Source organism: Mus musculus, chromosome 17, assembly GCF_000001635.26.
Source record: "Mus musculus strain C57BL/6J chromosome 17, GRCm38.p6 C57BL/6J".
Lineage (NCBI taxonomy): Eukaryota > Metazoa > Chordata > Mammalia > Rodentia > Muridae > Mus > Mus musculus.
The window spans coordinates 74717532-74734985 of NC_000083.6; the positions used below are offsets into that span (position 1 = coordinate 74717532).

Below are 17454 nucleotides of genomic sequence, written 5' to 3' on the forward strand. Positions count from 1 at the left end.
GAGTTATTAACCTCCAAGGACTTAACTTTGCCTCAGGTAGTCGCATGTTCCAAAGCAGGATTGCGTTCAACTGTCTCCACTAGCAACAACTCCCGGTTACTGCGACCGGCTGACCGACCCACCCAACTCTTTTCCACTACTCAGTCTGCGCATGCTCACAACCGAGTCTCCGATTGGTCGTCTAGAAGGAAGCTGCTCCAGCGTGGGTTTGTTTTCCCATGATGCTCTGCGTTGCTGTCATGGCTGCCTCCATGCATGTATAATCTCACATGGGAGTCTAAGTTTGTGAGCGCTATCCGTCGTAACAAGACGCCGGCGACTTTGGACCCTCCTCCTCTCGTTTTTCTCCTCCTTAGTGGGACACTGTATCGGGTGCAGCGATGCCGGGAATGATGTGGACGCCGGAGCTGGCGCTTCTGAGGGGCTTCTCCACGGAGGCGGAGCGGCTGGTTTGGAAGCAGGAGGGCATCTGTGGTTCAGGTGAGAGCGCTGCGCACTTTAGGTTAGTGCCAGAGCTGTGAGGACAAAGGATGCCAGCCCTGGGTACATAGGAGGTGTCAAGAGTGAGGGAGTTTCGCTTGATGGTCTGCGATCTGCTCATGTGACAGAAGTTTCCGAAAGAGACGAGATGAGTTTTTTTTAATGTAGAACTGACAAGTGAAAGAGAGTTCAGCAGGAAAAAGTCAGTGTTGTAAAAATGTTGAGACCAACATGTGCCTGGGGGAAATGTGAGGGAATCATGAGAGAACAGATGTGTTTGGATTGGCTTCCTGGGGCCGGTGTGTGTGTGTGTGTGTGTGTGTGTGTGTGTGAGAATATTGACGATAGGAAGGACAACTTTCCGGTGTCAATTGGAATCTTTGTGAATTTCCTGAAGAAGGGTAGTATGCCTATCATCATCATCGTCATCATCAATCATTGTCATTGTTTGCTGTCATTGTAGGTTTTGTACTTCTAGGAGACATGATATTTGTTGGTAGAATAAAAGTATACAGCCAGTATGCTGTTTATATCTTTTGCATCTTAAAGTATCTATGTAATGGATTATCATTTATACTTAAGAAATTCTGTTGCCTTACTGGACTCATTTTTAATATTACAGATATTGGAGTTTTCTTAGAATTGCTGTTAGAAGGGAGCTATGAGGCTTTGTTCTTCCATTCAACGACACAAACTATTTTAAATTCAACAATGATGGCTGAAGAAAAGATTGACAGCTACCTGGAGAAGCAGATAGTGAATTTCCTGGATTGCTCTACAGATTTGGAAGAAATTGAAAGGTAGTATTTTATTTGAAATTTCCACAGAGAAACGTACTAGGTGGGGGCTGGAGAGGTGACTTCGTGGTTAAGAGCACTTACTGCTATTTCAGAGGACTCAAGTTCAATTCCCAGCATCCACTTGGTGGCTCACAACTGTACAACTCCAGTTCTAGGATATCCAACACTCTCTTCTAACCCATGGACACTAGGTACATGTGTAGTATATATGTATGCACCTGGGCAAAACACTCATGTAATCAAATAAATAAATGAATAAATGAATAGGCTAATATCAACTTTTATAGCACCTTGACACTGTGAGGCCCTGGTATTTAGTAGTTGTTGAAATAACTGGTCTCAAGCAATCTCTGTAAGGTCTCTGGCCCAGAAGATCTAGAATGGAAAAGGAGAGTGGTGCAGGATTAAATGAGTTTTGTATTAGAAGGACACATCCTTGGTGGTCACTGCTAATCATCCCAGTGTGAAGGTCTGATAAGTGTTAGCCATCAGCTTTTTCCTTTTATGTTGCTTGTTGGTTTTTGTTTGTTTGCTTTTTTTGTTTTGAGATAGGGTCTCGCTATGTAGCTTTGGCCTAGAACTCACTCTGTAGATCAGGCTAGCCTCGAAGTCTCAAGAGATCTATGTCCTCTGTCTCCCACAGGCTGGGATGAAAGGCATGCACTTTAAAGGGGGGGGGGTGGAGTTCATTTTCTTAAGTGGGTAGATGTACCTTGAGTCTTGCTGTTTCTAGGTTCCCGAGAGATACTTGCATTTGTGTTTATTGTGTTTGGACTGTTATTTCTGGCGAGATGAGAGAACTGCATGTGTTTATCATGGATCCCGCAGTTTAACGTTCTTCCATTAGGATGTCTGCACATGAGTCAGATCTAAGCCTTCTAGAGGCATCTGTTTTATTATTGTATGCTTGGTAACACTTCCCCTTCTCAGCTACCCATGACAGCTGGCCAAAATTCCTAACCATCTAGGATGCATACAGTTTCATTCTGCCCTGGTGTTTACAGACTAAGTTTCATATAATTGTTTGAGGAATAAACCAAGTATCTTGTGAGGTTGTTGGGTTGCAAAAATAAGTAAAGGCATAACTCATAGTCACTATGGATGCTGCTGCTTATTCTTCAAGCTAATGCAGTTCTGTCTCATTTTTTCTAATTTTTGCTAGCGTCACTCATGATTTTGCTGTTGTTTGTGACTGTGTCTTGCTGCATCACCTCATTTATCCCGCAGCTTGCAGTGAACTGCAGGCTGGCTTCAAATGCATAATCTTTTTGTTGTAGTTTCCCAAATTTGGGAATTATAGTTATATACTACCATGCCCAGCTTATATTTTATTCTGGTTCTTTTCTTCTTTCTTCTTTTGTTACTGGAATTGAGCCTCTGGCTTCTCACTCAACAGACATGCATTCTATCACTGATCTATATCCCTGGCTCTTTTTTATACTTTTTCTTTTGAGTCAGGGTCAAACTAAGTGGTCCAGGGTGGCTTTGAACTTGTGATCCTCTTGTCTCACCTCTAGTGGGGATTGCAGGCTTCAGCATGAGGCCTGGCTTTCTCCTTGATTCCTATTTGCTGGCTGATGTGTTTGTACTGTGCAAAGTTAGCCTAGTGGTGCCCATTTGCAACCCTCCTCTTCCTTCCCTGTATACAACATGCTTGCACACAAATGCATTATTTATAGGTGGACCAGAGTTGTAGCTCAAAAAGAGGCCCTTTGTTTGCAGTGTTTTAGGTTGCATTCTCCAAGAGGTTATTTGGATGCTGGGGGTATTCTGTGTCTTTTGTGGTCAGTATAGTAGCAGTAGCTACTTCTTGGCTATTGAGCACTTTAAATATGGAAACTGAATAGAGATCACATTATACATTTAGTTTAAGTTAGTTTACATTTATGTTAACTTAAGATTGATTTATTTTTATTTATATGTATGGGTATTTTGCCCATGCAGTGTATTTGGAGGTCAGAAGAGGGCCATGATCCCCTGGAAATGGAGTTACAGACAGTTGTTAGCAGCCAGATGGGTGCTGGAAATAAAACTTGGGTCCTTGGGAAAGGCAGCCATTGCTTTTAACTGCTGAACCATCTCTACAGCCCTAGATTAAATTCAATTTAAAAGCCACATGTGGCTAATGGATTTATTGGATAGTGAAGATACAAATTGTAAAACATTAGGAAAGTCTCAGCTATTACTTGATTTTTTTTTCTCAGTTAAACTGAAATTCAGTAGTATGCATGCAGGCAAATGGTGACGATGGTCAGTAGTTGTTTATTTTCTGTGCTGGTTGGTTTCTGTCACCTTGACACACTCAATGTATCCGAGAATAGGGAGTCTAAATTGAGAAAACACCTCAGTAAGGTTGGTGTAAGCAAATCTACAGGGCATTTTCTTGATGAATGATTGCTATGGGAAGGCCCAGCTCACGGTGGGCAGTCCCACCCATGTGTGGATAGTTCTAAATAGTGTTAGAAACAGGCAAAGGAAAGCCACGGAGACCAAGCAAGAGCAAGCAAGTAAGCAGCGTTCTTGCATGGTCTCTGCTTTAGTTTCTACCTTCAGCTTTAGGTCTTGATTTATTTCACTGACAGAGTGTGATCTGATGGCTGTAAGCTGAGGTAAATAAACCCTTTCCTACCCAGCTTGCTTTTTTTTTTTTTTTTTTTAAATCACCGCAATAGAAACCGTAACTAAGATATTTACCATTCTTGTTTGTAGACAGCAGCTGGTATTCCTACTTGGTGTGAGCAGCTTGCAGCTTTTTGTCCAGAGCAACTGGACTGGACCTCTTGTGGACTTGCATCCTCAGGATTTCTTGCCATCTGGTCTGCTGGAGCAATTCAGTGAGGTATGCTTTTTGGAATGGTATATATACATTTTTTTCCCCTAAATATGATTCTTTTTAGACAAGTGTTTGTAAGTTAGAGTTCAGAGCTGGGCAGTGGTGGCACACACCTTTATTCCCAGCACTGGTGGCACACACCTTTATTCCCAGCACTTGGGAGGCAGAGGCAGAGGCAGGTGGAGCTCTGAGTGTGAGGCCAGCCTGGTCTGCAGAGTGAGTTCTAGGATGGCCAGCGCTACACAGAGAGATCTTGTCTCGAAAAAAAATAAAAGAAAAGAAAAACAAGAAAACAAAAGACAACAAAAAGAATCGGAATTACTCGTAGGTAGGAAAGAGGTGACTTTGTGGTTTGCCCAAACTACTACTAAGAATGCTTGTTCATTGATCTCCTGACCTTCACACATTTATATATGCACACATTGTAGCACACGCTCATCACGTGCATGCACATATACATGCATACACTCACAAAGAATACGTCTCCTTTGCACTCAGCACCTCACTGAGAGAGTAGACACAATCATTGTCACAGAGCAGAGCCTCTGATGGCTTTCCCTCGGTCTTGATCCATGTCTTGATTCAGGTTAGACAGTTATTTCTTGAGTTGTTCTTTAGGTTTTCTTTCCCCCATGGGTTTTGTGTGTCTATGTGGCTGGTGTTAACCCTGAACTCTTGGGCTTATGCCACGTCTTTGCCTCAGGCTCCTAGAGAGCTGGACTACTTGCATACACCGTCATGTGTGATTTGACTTTTATGGATCTGTTTCCTCACTTTCTAGAAAATATATGTTTACTTATGTTGTGTGTGCTTCCGTGTGTGTGTGTGTATGTTTGCATGTATGTTACATACAAGTGTATATCAAGGCCAGAGATGTCTTCCTTTATTATTTCTTCCTTATAATTTTTATTTTCCTTTTTAAGAATTTGTTTGTTTTTATTTTTATTTTATGTGTAGGTGTGTTTTGCCTGCATGTATGTGTGTGTACCATATGCATGCTGTCTGAGGAGGTCAGGAGAGGTTTCTGAATTCCCTGAAACTGCAGATGGCAGGTGGTGCAAGCCAAGCTCAGGTCCCCTGCAGGAACAGCAAGTGCTTTTAACTGCTGAGCCATCTCTGTAGCCCTTTCCTCCTGTCTCTTGAGTCAATCTTTCTCTGGAGCTCATTGGTGTGACTAAAATGACTAGGCAGGAAGTTACAGAGGTCCTCCTGTCTCAGGGTCCTGAGCATTGGGAGTACAGCCACTTTCCCTGGGCTGAGGTGTTTTGTTTTTGTTTTAGGTGGGTGCTAGGGATCTGAGCTCAGGCCCTTATATTGTGCAGAAAGCACTTTACCAGCTGAGCCCTCTCCTCCGCCCCAAGCATTCCTTTTTGGGCGGGCGGGGGGGGGGGGGGGGCTTCTGTTCACTGTAGTCTTTCGTCTGCTCACTGGTTGACGTGAAAGACCTGGTTGCTAATTTTCATTGATGGAAATTAGGGAGTGTGGATGTGCTACATAATAATAACCTTTGACATGATGTGACTCCTAAGTGAAATATAATATAAATATCTGCTGTTCATGTAGCGTTTCTTCTTGATTTGACACAGGCTCTCACTATGTAGCCCTGGCCGTCCTGGAACTCACTCCATAGACCATGCTGGCCTCACACTCACGGGGCTCTGCCTGCTTCTGCCTCCCCACTGCTGGGACTAAGTGACTGTGCCAGCATACCCGGCATAGGCTTACTTCTTATTGAAATGCAATTCTGTAGAAATGTGAGTAATGCTCATTCATTGCTAGCATTTTTTTCAAGTTCCTCCTTCCTCCCTTTTTTGACACAGGGTTTTACTATGTTTAAATTGCCATCAACCTTTGACTTTAAGATCTAACCATGACTTTTTCTTGACAAATGTAGACAATGCCTTGGACCTAACCATATACATACACCTGTTTTTTCCTTGTAGGCCTTGGAAACTGGGAGAGTGGAGCCAGTAAATGAGATGGACTCTTATGCAATAGCCAGCTTTATTCAGAGCATCAGACAGTTTATACTCTGAGGGTTAAGAAGAGTCACATAGGGGCTGGCGACATGGCTCGGCAGTTAAGAGCACTGGCTGCTCTTCCAGAGGACTTGGGTTCAGTTCCAGCATCCATATGGCAGCTCACAGCTGCCTGTAACTCCAGCTCCATGGGTTTCACATCCTCACATTGATACATGCAGGCAAAACACCAATGCACGTAAAAATAAAAATAAATAAATAAATAAATAAATAAATAAAAGAGGCACATAAGTAATGTATATGATCACAGGGGCAAACTGCACATGGCTGCAGGCCTCGTGGCAAAAGCATATTTCCTGTGGAGGCTTGTAAACAACAAGGGCCAGTTGTAATGAGTAATCTGAAGTAAATTCACTCCTATCTGCTCCCCCTGGGCGGGGCTCCTCACATGGCTCCATTCTTTGTTGTTGTTGTTGTTTGCTTTTTGTTTTTCGAGACAGGATTTCTCTGTGTAGCCCTGGCTGTCCTGGAACTCACTCTGTAGACCAGGCTGGCCTCGAACTCAGAAATCCGCCTGCCTCTGCCTCCCGAGTGCTGGGATTAGAGACGTGCGCCACCACCGCCTGGCACATGACTCCATTCTTGTACTGTATTGTGACATACATCTATTTAAACTTCTAGACTCAAGCAGTCTTCTCGCCTCAGCCTCTGGAGTATTTAGAATTTTTGATGCGTCCCATCTACTCAGTCAATTAAACTTCTTTTAGCATTTTGGTTGAGTTTCTGTTTCTTATTTGTGTGACTGTCTGAAAGGGCAGGATGGATTTGTAAGTCTCTAGTGACATTTGCAAGGCTGTGATGTGTACAGTGCCTATTCCTATGTAATTAATGAATGGCCTCATTTTTAACCTGAATTACTTGAAATATCTGTATTTATTGTGACATATAACTGAACATTTTCTTAAGCTGTATAAACCTTACACACCTTTTTCAGGTCAAAGGACTGGATGCTATTATTATGGGTCTCCTCATTCTAGATGGTGAATCAGTCTACAGCCTCACTTCAAAGCCCATACTGCTGCTAATAGCACGCATTATCCTAGTGAACATCAGACATAAATTGACAGCTCTCCAGGTAAGGCAAGGGAAGGCTCTGTGGGCATCCCACACAAGTCTCTTTGTGTCTGTGAACATCAGATTGATGCTGCCTGTGGCCCAGTATATGTTGTTTTCTATATCTTTATTTTAAAAGTCTTCATGAAAACAAGGAAAAAATATTGTGAGATTAATCTTGTACACGATGAGATTCTATTGAGATCTTTCTTTAACAGGAGAGAGAGAGTGTGTGAGAGTGTGAGTGTGTATGTGAGTGTGTGCATGTATGTGAGTGTGTGCATGTATGTGAGTGTGTGCATGTATGAGTGTGTATGTATGTGTGTGTGTGCATGTATGAGTGTGTGTGTGTGTTCATTTGTTGAATCTTAAGCTTCAAAAGCACCATTGGTGGTCTGTTACAAATCTGAGCTACTGACACTCAGTGTTAGTGAGAATGGAATGAATCTGAATGCGTGAGCTTCTGGTTCTTTGTTTGTGTTGCATGTAGTAGAGCATTTATTGACTGTCTGTTGTGTGCATTCCTTAGGTCTCATACACAGCAGTGAGAACCAACAGTCATATAGGGAGTTTATAGACTTTGGAATGGTGCCCTGGAAGTGCAGAAGTCTCAGGTCTAGGTAGAGCTTGTCAGCTGTGGAGTGTGTAGTCTGCACGGTGAATGCTTAGCTCTGCTGTGGGTAGTTTGAGAGCAACCACAGTCTGTCAATAGAGGTCCAGTATGTGTTCCAATAAAGCCATGTGGCTGGGCATGGCAGTATATGCCTTCAACACTCAGGAGACACAGGCAGGTGGATTTCTGTGTTTGAGACCAGCCTGGTCTACAGTGTTTGTTCAGGACAGCTAAGACTATACAGAGAAACTCTGTCTTCAAAAACCGAAAACCAACAAAAAAATTATTTTTTAATGGGTATGTGTTGGATCGCTGAGATTGGAGTACATGTAAATGCAGAGAAGTTGGGGTAGTCTCTCTGATGGGGAAGCTACAGTACTTTAGAAGCTCAGTGTATTTGTTATGTGCAGCTGAGTAAGGAGTCAGGGTTATTGAACACAGCTGAACAAGAGCCAGGTTTAGCTGATATCAGTAGGAGCAGTCTCTGTAGGGGAGCAGTCTCTCTTTGTAGGGGAGCAGTCTCTGTGGGGGAGCAGTCTTTAGGGGAGCAGTCTATCTCTGTAGGGGGAGCAGTTTTCAGGCTGTACACACCATTGTGGGAGTACAGGAGAGAGCCACTGTGGTGGACATTTTATGTACATAGTATCAGCAACCCTACATGGACCAGGGAAGGCTTTGCCATTTTTGAGTCTTACCTGGAGAAGGCCTTGCCATTTTCCATAGCTCTAAAGCACTGGAGTCCCTGATGTGGCCACGACCATGTCAAACAATACACATTCACTCAGGATTTCACATGCGCCATATCTTAGTGTGCATGCCTGGTTCCTGCAGAGGCTGGAAGGTTCTTAGACACCATGTGGGAGCTGGGAGTCAAACCCAGGTCCTCTGGAAGAGCAGCTAGTTCTCTTAATTTTGGAGGAATCTCTCCAAACCCCACCCCCTTTAGTGGGATGGTGATTTAGAGTAGTCCCTGTTTTTTTTTTTGTTTTTTTTTTTTTTTTTTTTTTTTTTTTTGAGGCAGGGTTTCTCTGTGTAACCCTGGCTGTCCTGGAACTCACTTTGTAGACCAGGCTGGCCTTGAACTCAGAAATCCGCCTGCCTCTGCCTCCCGAGTGCTGGGATTAAAGGCGTGCGCCACCACGTCCAGCTCCCTGTTTTTATAAACTTATTTTGTTTTAAGTTATGTGTCTGTGTGTCCCTGTGTGGGGCATGCATGTGAGTGCACGTGCTGCAGGAGGCCATAGGTTGTAAGTCCCTCACCTGATATGGCGGTGAGAGCCAAGCTTGAGCGCTCTGTGAGAGCAGCAAACACTCTTAAGTGATGCACAATCCCTTCAGCCGTGTTATTCTCTCAATGATGCTATAGTACTGTTGCTCTCCTAAATGGTAAAGCGGCCTCACATACTTATGTAAGTTAATTTCAGCCTTGGAAGTTGTTATTTCAGCAATGATTAGCAAACCCAGGGTCTTGCACCTGTTAGGCGAGCTCTGCCTATGAGTTAGACAGCAGCTCCATTTTAAATTAATTTTGAGTGAATGAACTGAAGTGTGTTTTATTTTGTGTGTCTGTCTCTTTAAAGGGTACCCAATGTTTACTGAGTCTTTGGGGTGGGGAATGCTTAGCCATTAGAACTGCGTGGTCCTATGACCGTCAGTGTCTGGGCACAGGTGAGGCTATCACAAGAGCTGGCAGAGGCTGAGAGGGAGGAGTAGGATGAGGTCAGAGGAGAAGAGGTTCCAGGGGACAGAAGAGTAGGATCAGAGAGTAGGGTTAGAGAAGACAGTTGGTGCCAGTGGAGACAGGAGAAGCTGAGCTGAACCAGAGAAGATATTGTTAGGAGACAGGAGAAGAACCCAGGAAGAACCCACAAACAACGTAGCAAAAAGAAAAACATAGAAAAACTACACAACTCCTTAAAGAAATGTATCCCAGTGTTTACTCTGATATTTGTACAACTGTACACCCCCCACCGCTGCCTGTCTACCCAGTCTGTGGACTAGAATTAGTAATGTGTGCATACTGGGTAAGCCTTAGCCTTGAAGTTTAGGCCACGGTTGTCTCTCCTCAGCAGTGTGAATCTAGGCCAGGTGATTTCTCTTAGCAATTTCCTTTCTGTAAAATAGAATGAGAGACGGGTATAGCTCAGCAGTAGAGCACTTGCCTACCTACCGTGGTGAGACCATAGGATCAGTGCCCAGTACTGAAAACAAAAACAAAAACAAAAACAAAACATGGAGGAAATGTCAAGCAGAATGGATTCCTGTTTACTGGCTCTGCAATGGAGAATGTTCTTGACTTCTTGGTCAGTGTTCGCTGACTGAAGTAAGTGCTGTAACAGGAGGGAGGGTGAAGAGACATCTGCAGTAACGCCTCAGTCTTCCTTTCTGATCTGCTAAAAGGCCTTTGTAGCTCCCAGTGGAGCTGAAGGGAAAGCTCTCAGTTGCTTCTGCGCTCCTCCCTACAGAGTTAAAATCACAGAACTGATGTTAACGAGCTCAGCACCTTAGGTCATGTTTTCTTAACAGTGCAGCCTTTTGACTGGAGGCAACTGAAGGACCTTGTCTAGGAGGTCATCGACCTGATGGCAGATAAAGGGAGGGAGTGAAAGTAGGCTGACTTCATGAGCCTCAGTGACGAGAAAGAGGAAAAGTGAGGGAACTCAGTTAAAAGGATTTGAAACTTCCTTCCTCTTAGATATCTCATCCTTCTCTGGGCTGAGAAGCACGGTTAGAAATGAAAAAGGAGTTCTTTGTAAAGTCAGAAATTCATTTGTGGCTGCAGTTATCAGCTATGTGGAGCTGATTGGAGGGGGGGGGGGGTCCCTCTCTCTTTCTGTGGTACTGACAAGTGGACCTAGGGCCAGGAATGTGCTAGTACAGGGCTCTGCTGTTTCTCCAGCCCTCTTGGCTGTCCAGCAGGCCTTGAACTCACTGTGTAGCCCAGGCTGGCCTTGAATTTTGATCCTTCTGTTTCAGTCTCCCAAGAGTTCAGATCTGTTATGCTAGGTTTGTGAGAAACACATTCCTTAATCAGATAAGATATTAAGTTCAAGTAAAAAAATGATTTTGATAACTAAGTCTTGCTACAAAAGTGGGAAAGATGGTTTCTTACGAATTCATGTAATATAGTTCAGGGTAACAGTTTTTTTTTTTAAGGTGGGATCCATGACTAACTAACTTAGATGGCCCAGTATATAGTCATACTTTATATTTTAGTAACCCCTTTAAAATATGTATTATGACTTGTACCTATATAGTATAGACATGAATACTTACAGAAGATTATCTGTATGTTATGCCCTTTTCTAGAGGGAGGTGAGGATGGGACAGTGGAGCAGAGACTGTGTTACTATGCTGTTTGCACAGTGCATTGTGTGTTTAAGTGTGTTTGTGTAGAGGTCAGTGTTTGGGGTCTTCCTTCATTGCTTTCCATGTAATTTTTGTTTTTTGTTTTTGAGACAGGGTCTGTCTATGTAGCCCTAAATGTCTTGGAATTCACCATATAGAGCAGCCTGGCCTTAAACTCAGAGACCCACCTGCCTCCTTGAGTGTGCCTGGCTTTTCCATTTAATTTTTGAGACACAGTCTTTCACTGAATCTGGCCTACTGGTTGGACTGGGTTGGCCAGTAAGATCCAGTCATCCATTTATCCCCACCCATCCATCCCCAGTATTGAGGATGAAGACGTGAACCAATACTGTTATGGCTTCTTGTTCTGTCGCTGTCATCATAGTCTCTTCCTCTTCCTCCTCCTTCTCTCCTCTCTGTCTCTGTCTCTCTCCCTCCCCTCCCTCGTGTGTGTATGTGTGTGTGTGTGTGTGTGTGTGAATCTGAAGCTCTCGGTTTCTGCTAGGCTTGCTGGCAACTGGCTCCTGAGATTCTCCTCTCTGTGACGCCCAGTTCTGAATTACAGTCATTGGTGATTTTTTTATGTGGGTGATGGTGATTTGGCCTCCAGGGGTCTCATGTCTGTGCAGCAACTGCTCTTACCTGCTGAGCCATCTCCTTGGCCCTTGCTGTCTTTTCTTATTGAAGAGGCATTGGTCATGCAAAAACAAATAGGAGTGAACAGAGAAAAAGCTGCTGTGTGCTCAGTGGGTACCTGTGTTGTGGAGGGGGTGGGGTGCCATGGCAGAGCAGGATGCTTGTCATAGTCATTATAGGAGATGCTAAATCTGAAGCAGCTTCAGGAAGCCTGTGGCCAAAGAGGACAAGGCCGCAGGTTTATTTATTATTATAAATAAGTACACTGTAGCTGACTTCAGACACCCCAAAAGAGGTCGTCAGACTCATTACAGATGGTTGTGAGCCACCATGTGGTTGCTGGGAATTGAACTTAGTGCTCTTAACCACAGAGCTCTCTCCAGGGGATGGATCCAAGGTTTTGATCCTGGTGAGAACATGCATGGATGATTAAGCGTATCAAGAAATAAGTTTCTTGAGTGTGAAAATATTCCAAAAATTAGTCTCAGTTAATGCAAGGTTTTTCCTTAAGTGTTCCTTAATTTCAGCTTACATGATACTTTTTTCTAGAGCTTGCCATGGTGGACGTTGAGATATGTGAATATTCATCAGCAATTGCTTGAGGAGCGATCACCTCAGCTTTTTGCTCTTGCCAAAAACTGTATTGATCAAGGTATGTAGCAGATTTAAAATTTCCTTATTCACTTATTATTGTATATGTGTTGTAATCACATGTGTGCCTGTGACGTGTTCATGGAGGTCAGAGGACAGCTTTGGAGTAGACACGCCTATTCCACCTTTTGTGGAAGCTGGGAGTCAAACTCAGGCTGCCAGGCTCCCACAGTGGGCATCTTTACCTGAGCCATCTTGCTGGCCTGCTTGCTTGTTTTGGAGACAGGTTTTGCTGTGTAGACCTGGCTGGCCTAGAATTCACTGTGTTTTTCTAGGTTGGCCTCAAACTCATAATCCTCCTGTTTTAGTTGCCATTATAGGTGTCAGTTTAGAAGATTTTCTAAAATTTATTTTTATTAGATATTTTCTTTATTTACATTTCAAATGTTATCCCCTTTCTTGGTTTCCCCTTTGAAAACCCCCATCCCCTACCCCGACATGTTTGGAAGATTTTTGTTTGATATTCGTGTATTCCATTTTAATTTCTTGTCTGTTAGGTTTCACTTGAATGTTTCCTTTGACTAATAGTTATGGCTTCCTGCTGTAACTTGTTTCTTTTTCTTCTGGATGGGTTCCATCAGAGTTCCTAGGTGCCGAGTACTGAGTACTGACTCCCTTCCTCTTGTTTTCTGTGGTAGTGAGGACCAGGCCACGGCCTCACACGTGTGGGTGGGTGCTTCCCCTCCCAGCAGCAGCTCTTGCTCACTTTTTTGCCTTTTGAGTTTTACAACATACAATGCCAGGCATGGTGGTACACACCTTTAGTTCCAGCACTTGATACCACAGGCAGGGAGAGCTCTGGAAATTTAAGAGCAGCTTGGTCTGCGTAAGTGTGTTTATGCAGTTAGACCCCGTCTCCCCTCCCACCTCTTCCCTGAGACAGGGTTTCTCTGTGTAGCCCTGGCTGACCTGGAACTCACTCTGTAGAGCAAGCTGCCTCAAACTCAGAGATCCTTTTGCCTAGGCTTCCTGAGTGCTGAGATCAAAGGTGTGTGGCACTATCCCCCTGGCTATGACCCCATCTTTAAAAAATAAAAAGGATGGCCAGTTTTGTTTTTATTACCATCTGTCTGTCTGTCTGTCTGTCTGTCTGTCTATCTATTTATCCATCTATAGAAAGGGTCTTACTATATAGACCCAACTGGTCTCAAACACAGAGATCTGCCGACCTCTGCCTTTTGAGTAATGGAATTCAAGTATTGGAATTAATTTTTTTTTGTATTTTTTTATTTATTGATTGATTATATTAAGTACACTGTAGCTGTCTTCAGACACTCCAGAAGAGGGAGTCAGATCTCCTTACGGATGGTTGTGAGCCACAATGTGGTTGCTGGGATTTGAACTCCGGACCTTTGGAAGAGCAGTCAGGTACTCTTACCCACTGAGCCATCTCACCAGCCCAAGTATTGGAATTAAATGGCACGTGTGCTACTATGCCCAGTAGGCTACTGTTATTTTCATCACAAATTAATTAAAGGTATTTTAATATTTTCTTCTCTTTTTTAGTGTAAGAAACCTTATTGGAAACAAATCTAAACATCACTTATTATTATCATTTTTAAGAGGCTTTACTAGAGCTAGAGTAAACTGATCTACATTTTACCTGGAGTAGGAAATTATTCTTTTTCCTTTGAAGAACCAGAAGGAAAGCTTAATTTTAAAGACATTTGATAGAACATGTTTTCCTGAGGATGGCAGCAGAAGACACTTTTGCATTGGCCTTATTGTTTTAATAGTTTATAACACTAAACATAAAGTGTACTAAAATGAACGTGAGAGATTTCCCAGAGTCACGAAGCAGACGAGCTTGCCAGGGCTCCCTGCTGCTCCTGCTGCCCACCCCCTCCATTCCCTAGGAAAGCCTTCGAGGAGAGGAGGGCACTGGGCACCTCCACAGTTGCTTCCAGGCTCCCTTTGCTTGCGGAATGGATTTTCTTGCAGAAGCTGCCAAATAGAGCTGGAGAGATGGCCAGTGCTCTTCCAGAGGGTCTGGACTCAGTTTCCAGTACATGATAGCAGCTCACAGGAGAGCCAATATTCTCTTCTGGTTTCTATAGACATCTACTTTGATGTGCATAGAATCACACACACACATATATAGTTAAAATGAAAAATAGAATCATAAAAAATTACCAAACCAAATCTCTTAGTGTAAAGGAGTATTTGAATACAAATGTACTTGAGGTTAGTAATGAATTTCTGATTTACAAAGCTGGGGTTTGATTTTGGCTGTGCCTGGTTCCAAGACCCATATTCTTTGACATCCTGAGTCTAGTGCAGTGTGACTGTGTGTGTTTAGTAGGGAGTCAAGGGAATGGGGGTTCCTATAGCTCTGGTGGAGGCACACTGATCAGTCTGTGAATGAGGCAGCACACAGTGAAGGCATGAGTGAACTGCAGGAATCTGGATTTGTTTTTGGAGTCTGTTACCTTCAAGGGTTTATCTGTATATTAATAAGTAGGCTAGCAGAGTGGGAAGGATTGTAATATACATAGTAATTTTACTCAACTAGGTGATTGGTTCAAACTACCCAACTTTTGTTTTATTTTGGATAGAAATATATAAGCATTTGCTATTTTAGTAAAAATGGACATCTATACATGATTTAAAAGGAAATATAGTCAGTATTTAAAAATTGGCTTATTTGTATGTTTGTCTTTGGTTTTTGAGAATTTTTAGGTAGTGACAGCACATGGGACAGTTGACACAAGAAAGTTAAACCATAAGAGGTTAAGTGTTGCATGTGTGTCAACAGTTTCTCTGTTCTGAGACCTAACCCTGACTAGAGAGAGCAGATGAGTATAGTGGTGTGGCCTGCTGAACCAGCCATAATGGGCTGAAGCAGGATAATCTCTTGAGCCCCAAATTTCTGTTTGAACTAAGACAACATAGTGAGCTCCTGCCTTAAAACAAAATAGCACCCCCAAACCAGTTAATTTGCTTTTCTGTACAATAATACATATCAGATGCACCCAATTTACTTTTAAAGTTTATTTTGTTTTACTTTTTATGTGTGGGAGTTTTACCTACATGTATGTATGTATGTGACCCACATGTGTAAGGTGGCCTCACAGGCCAGAAGAGGGCACTGTATCCCTTAGAACTGGAGTTAGGTTAGATGGTAGTGAGCTGCCATGAGGGAACTGGGAAATTGGACAAGGGCTCTTTGGAAGAGCAGCCAGTGCTCTTAACCCTGACCATACTTTTTTTAGGTAACAAAATTGAACAAGTTACCTTTTTTTTTCAGTCCTTGGCTTTCATGTTTCTCCTTTGAGCCTAGGTGTGACATTCTCTTTAGAATGGAGGGAGAGGTGGAGCTTGGAAAAATGAGGACACAGTACCTATTTTGTAGGCAGTGTGTTGTCTTCTGATTTTAGCAAGTAAGAACTATGTAAACTTGGTCTTTCCTGGTTTATGCCACCACATGTTTTTGAAATGAAGTGAGGTTACTCTGTAAAAGAACTGTGCAAGGGAGCAGCCTTGTAGTTCACGAAGCAGGACAAAAGTTTGAAGCCAGGGAGGGGTGCATTGACTGTCATTGATGGTGATGGGAGCCAAGGTGGTTTTCCTGGAGGACAAGGAAGGCATTTGGAAGAGAGTGTTATGAGAACCCAGTCCACTATTGAACTTTATATAATGACAGTTGCATTATACTCCAAAGGCTGTTATACAATTTCTTATACTTCACTGTGCTTTTGTGGGAAATTGATTATTGAAAAGGAAGGCCAGGTGTTGTTACTAGGAGTTTTTTGTTTTTAAAGCAAACCTAATTTGGTGTAATTTTGATAAAGTTATATTTATTCCTCTTCCACATTGTCTCATATTAATACACCTGTATCTGTTGCTACATCTGTAATATGTCTTAGTAACTAATCTTTGTAAGGAGTAGCCTTCATTATTAAGGAAAAAAAACTATAAAAACTCCTATGGTCCTTTAAAAGGTTGGAACCATATTGTGTGCTTTAGAAGGAATTTTTGTTTCTAGAAGTTATATTTCTATTAGTTAAAATTCAGTTCAAAAGCAGGAATGGTTAACTGAGGTAGTTGGAAATCTGTCTGTAGGTAACTCATACCCTCAGTGGCCTATGGCGTTTCTGCAGTGGGTTTGAGCACATCGTTTGCTTTGCCCTGCCACCAAGAATTTTTATGTTGTTCTTCTAGGCTAATTAACATTTATCACTTTATCTGGTCAAAAAAGAGTGGCTTTACATAAGTAGACATTTTAGCTATGTCTGAAGTGGTCTGTAATATTTCATAAATAATCTTATTTAAAAAATATTTTGGGGGCTGGAGAGATGACTCTGCGGTTAAGAGCACCAACTGCTCTTCCAGAGGTCCTGAGTTCAATTCCCAGTAACCAATGGTGGCTCACAACCATCTGTAATGGGCATCTGATACTGTCTTCTGCTGGACAGTGTACCCACATATGTGAAGTAAATGTGGTTGGAGCAAGCAGGGCCGGAACAAATGTGGCCAGCGGGGGGGGGGGGGGGGGGTGGGGTGGGGGGGTGGGGGTGGGGGGGGCAGGGCGGGGATATTTTGTTCTGGAGGATATTATATTTGAAATATTGCCCTTGAAGGATCATCAGAGGTTGTCAGGAATTTTTCAGCTTGTAGGACATATGAAAGGGTTTTACGAAGAGCTGAGATCTTACTCGTGTCCAGGAATGTTACTTCAGTGAGATAGATAGAGCCTATCACCGCATGCATCAGCACTACTTCGCTAGGCACATCACATTTATGAAAGGAATAGGTTGGAATCAGGAAACATACAATCCTCAGCACAGTGTGAGGATTCTTTGAAATGCTGGACTAGATGAACCACGGTTCTGCAGGTGACTGTTGGAGCAGATACTGAAGTGCATTGCATGGAGTGTGTGAGGTGGAATAGTGCCATTTGAGCTCATGAAGACACTGTCTACGAAGAAATGTGTAGTGTCTTCTCCCTGCAGCTGTGTGACCCTGGGGTTAGGGTGTTCTCACAGCCAAAGACTGATGTAT

The 17454-nt window shown here is 43.0% G+C and overlaps 1 protein-coding gene across 4 annotated transcripts in view; it reads left to right on the forward strand.

Moving 5' to 3' along the window:
- The first annotated feature begins 203 nt into the window (after positions 1-203).
- Positions 204-17454, forward strand: part of Ttc27 (tetratricopeptide repeat domain 27) — a 145836-nt gene continuing 128585 nt past the window's right edge. For 3 of the 4 annotated variants that reach the window (XR_003952200.1, XR_003952201.1, XM_006525025.4), the window contains exons 1-5: positions 204-480; positions 1103-1280; positions 3990-4119; positions 7087-7227; positions 12352-12454. Coding sequence is in view for 2 of the 4 variants with exons in the window: in XM_006525025.4 (XP_006525088.1) it covers positions 381-480; positions 1103-1280; positions 3990-4119; positions 7087-7227; positions 12352-12454 (652 nt within the window). In the remaining 2 variants the exon portion in view is untranslated. The remainder of the gene's footprint in view (positions 481-1102; positions 1281-3989; positions 4120-7086; positions 7228-12351; positions 12455-17454) is intronic. The other variant, NM_152817.4, reaches the window with a different exon arrangement.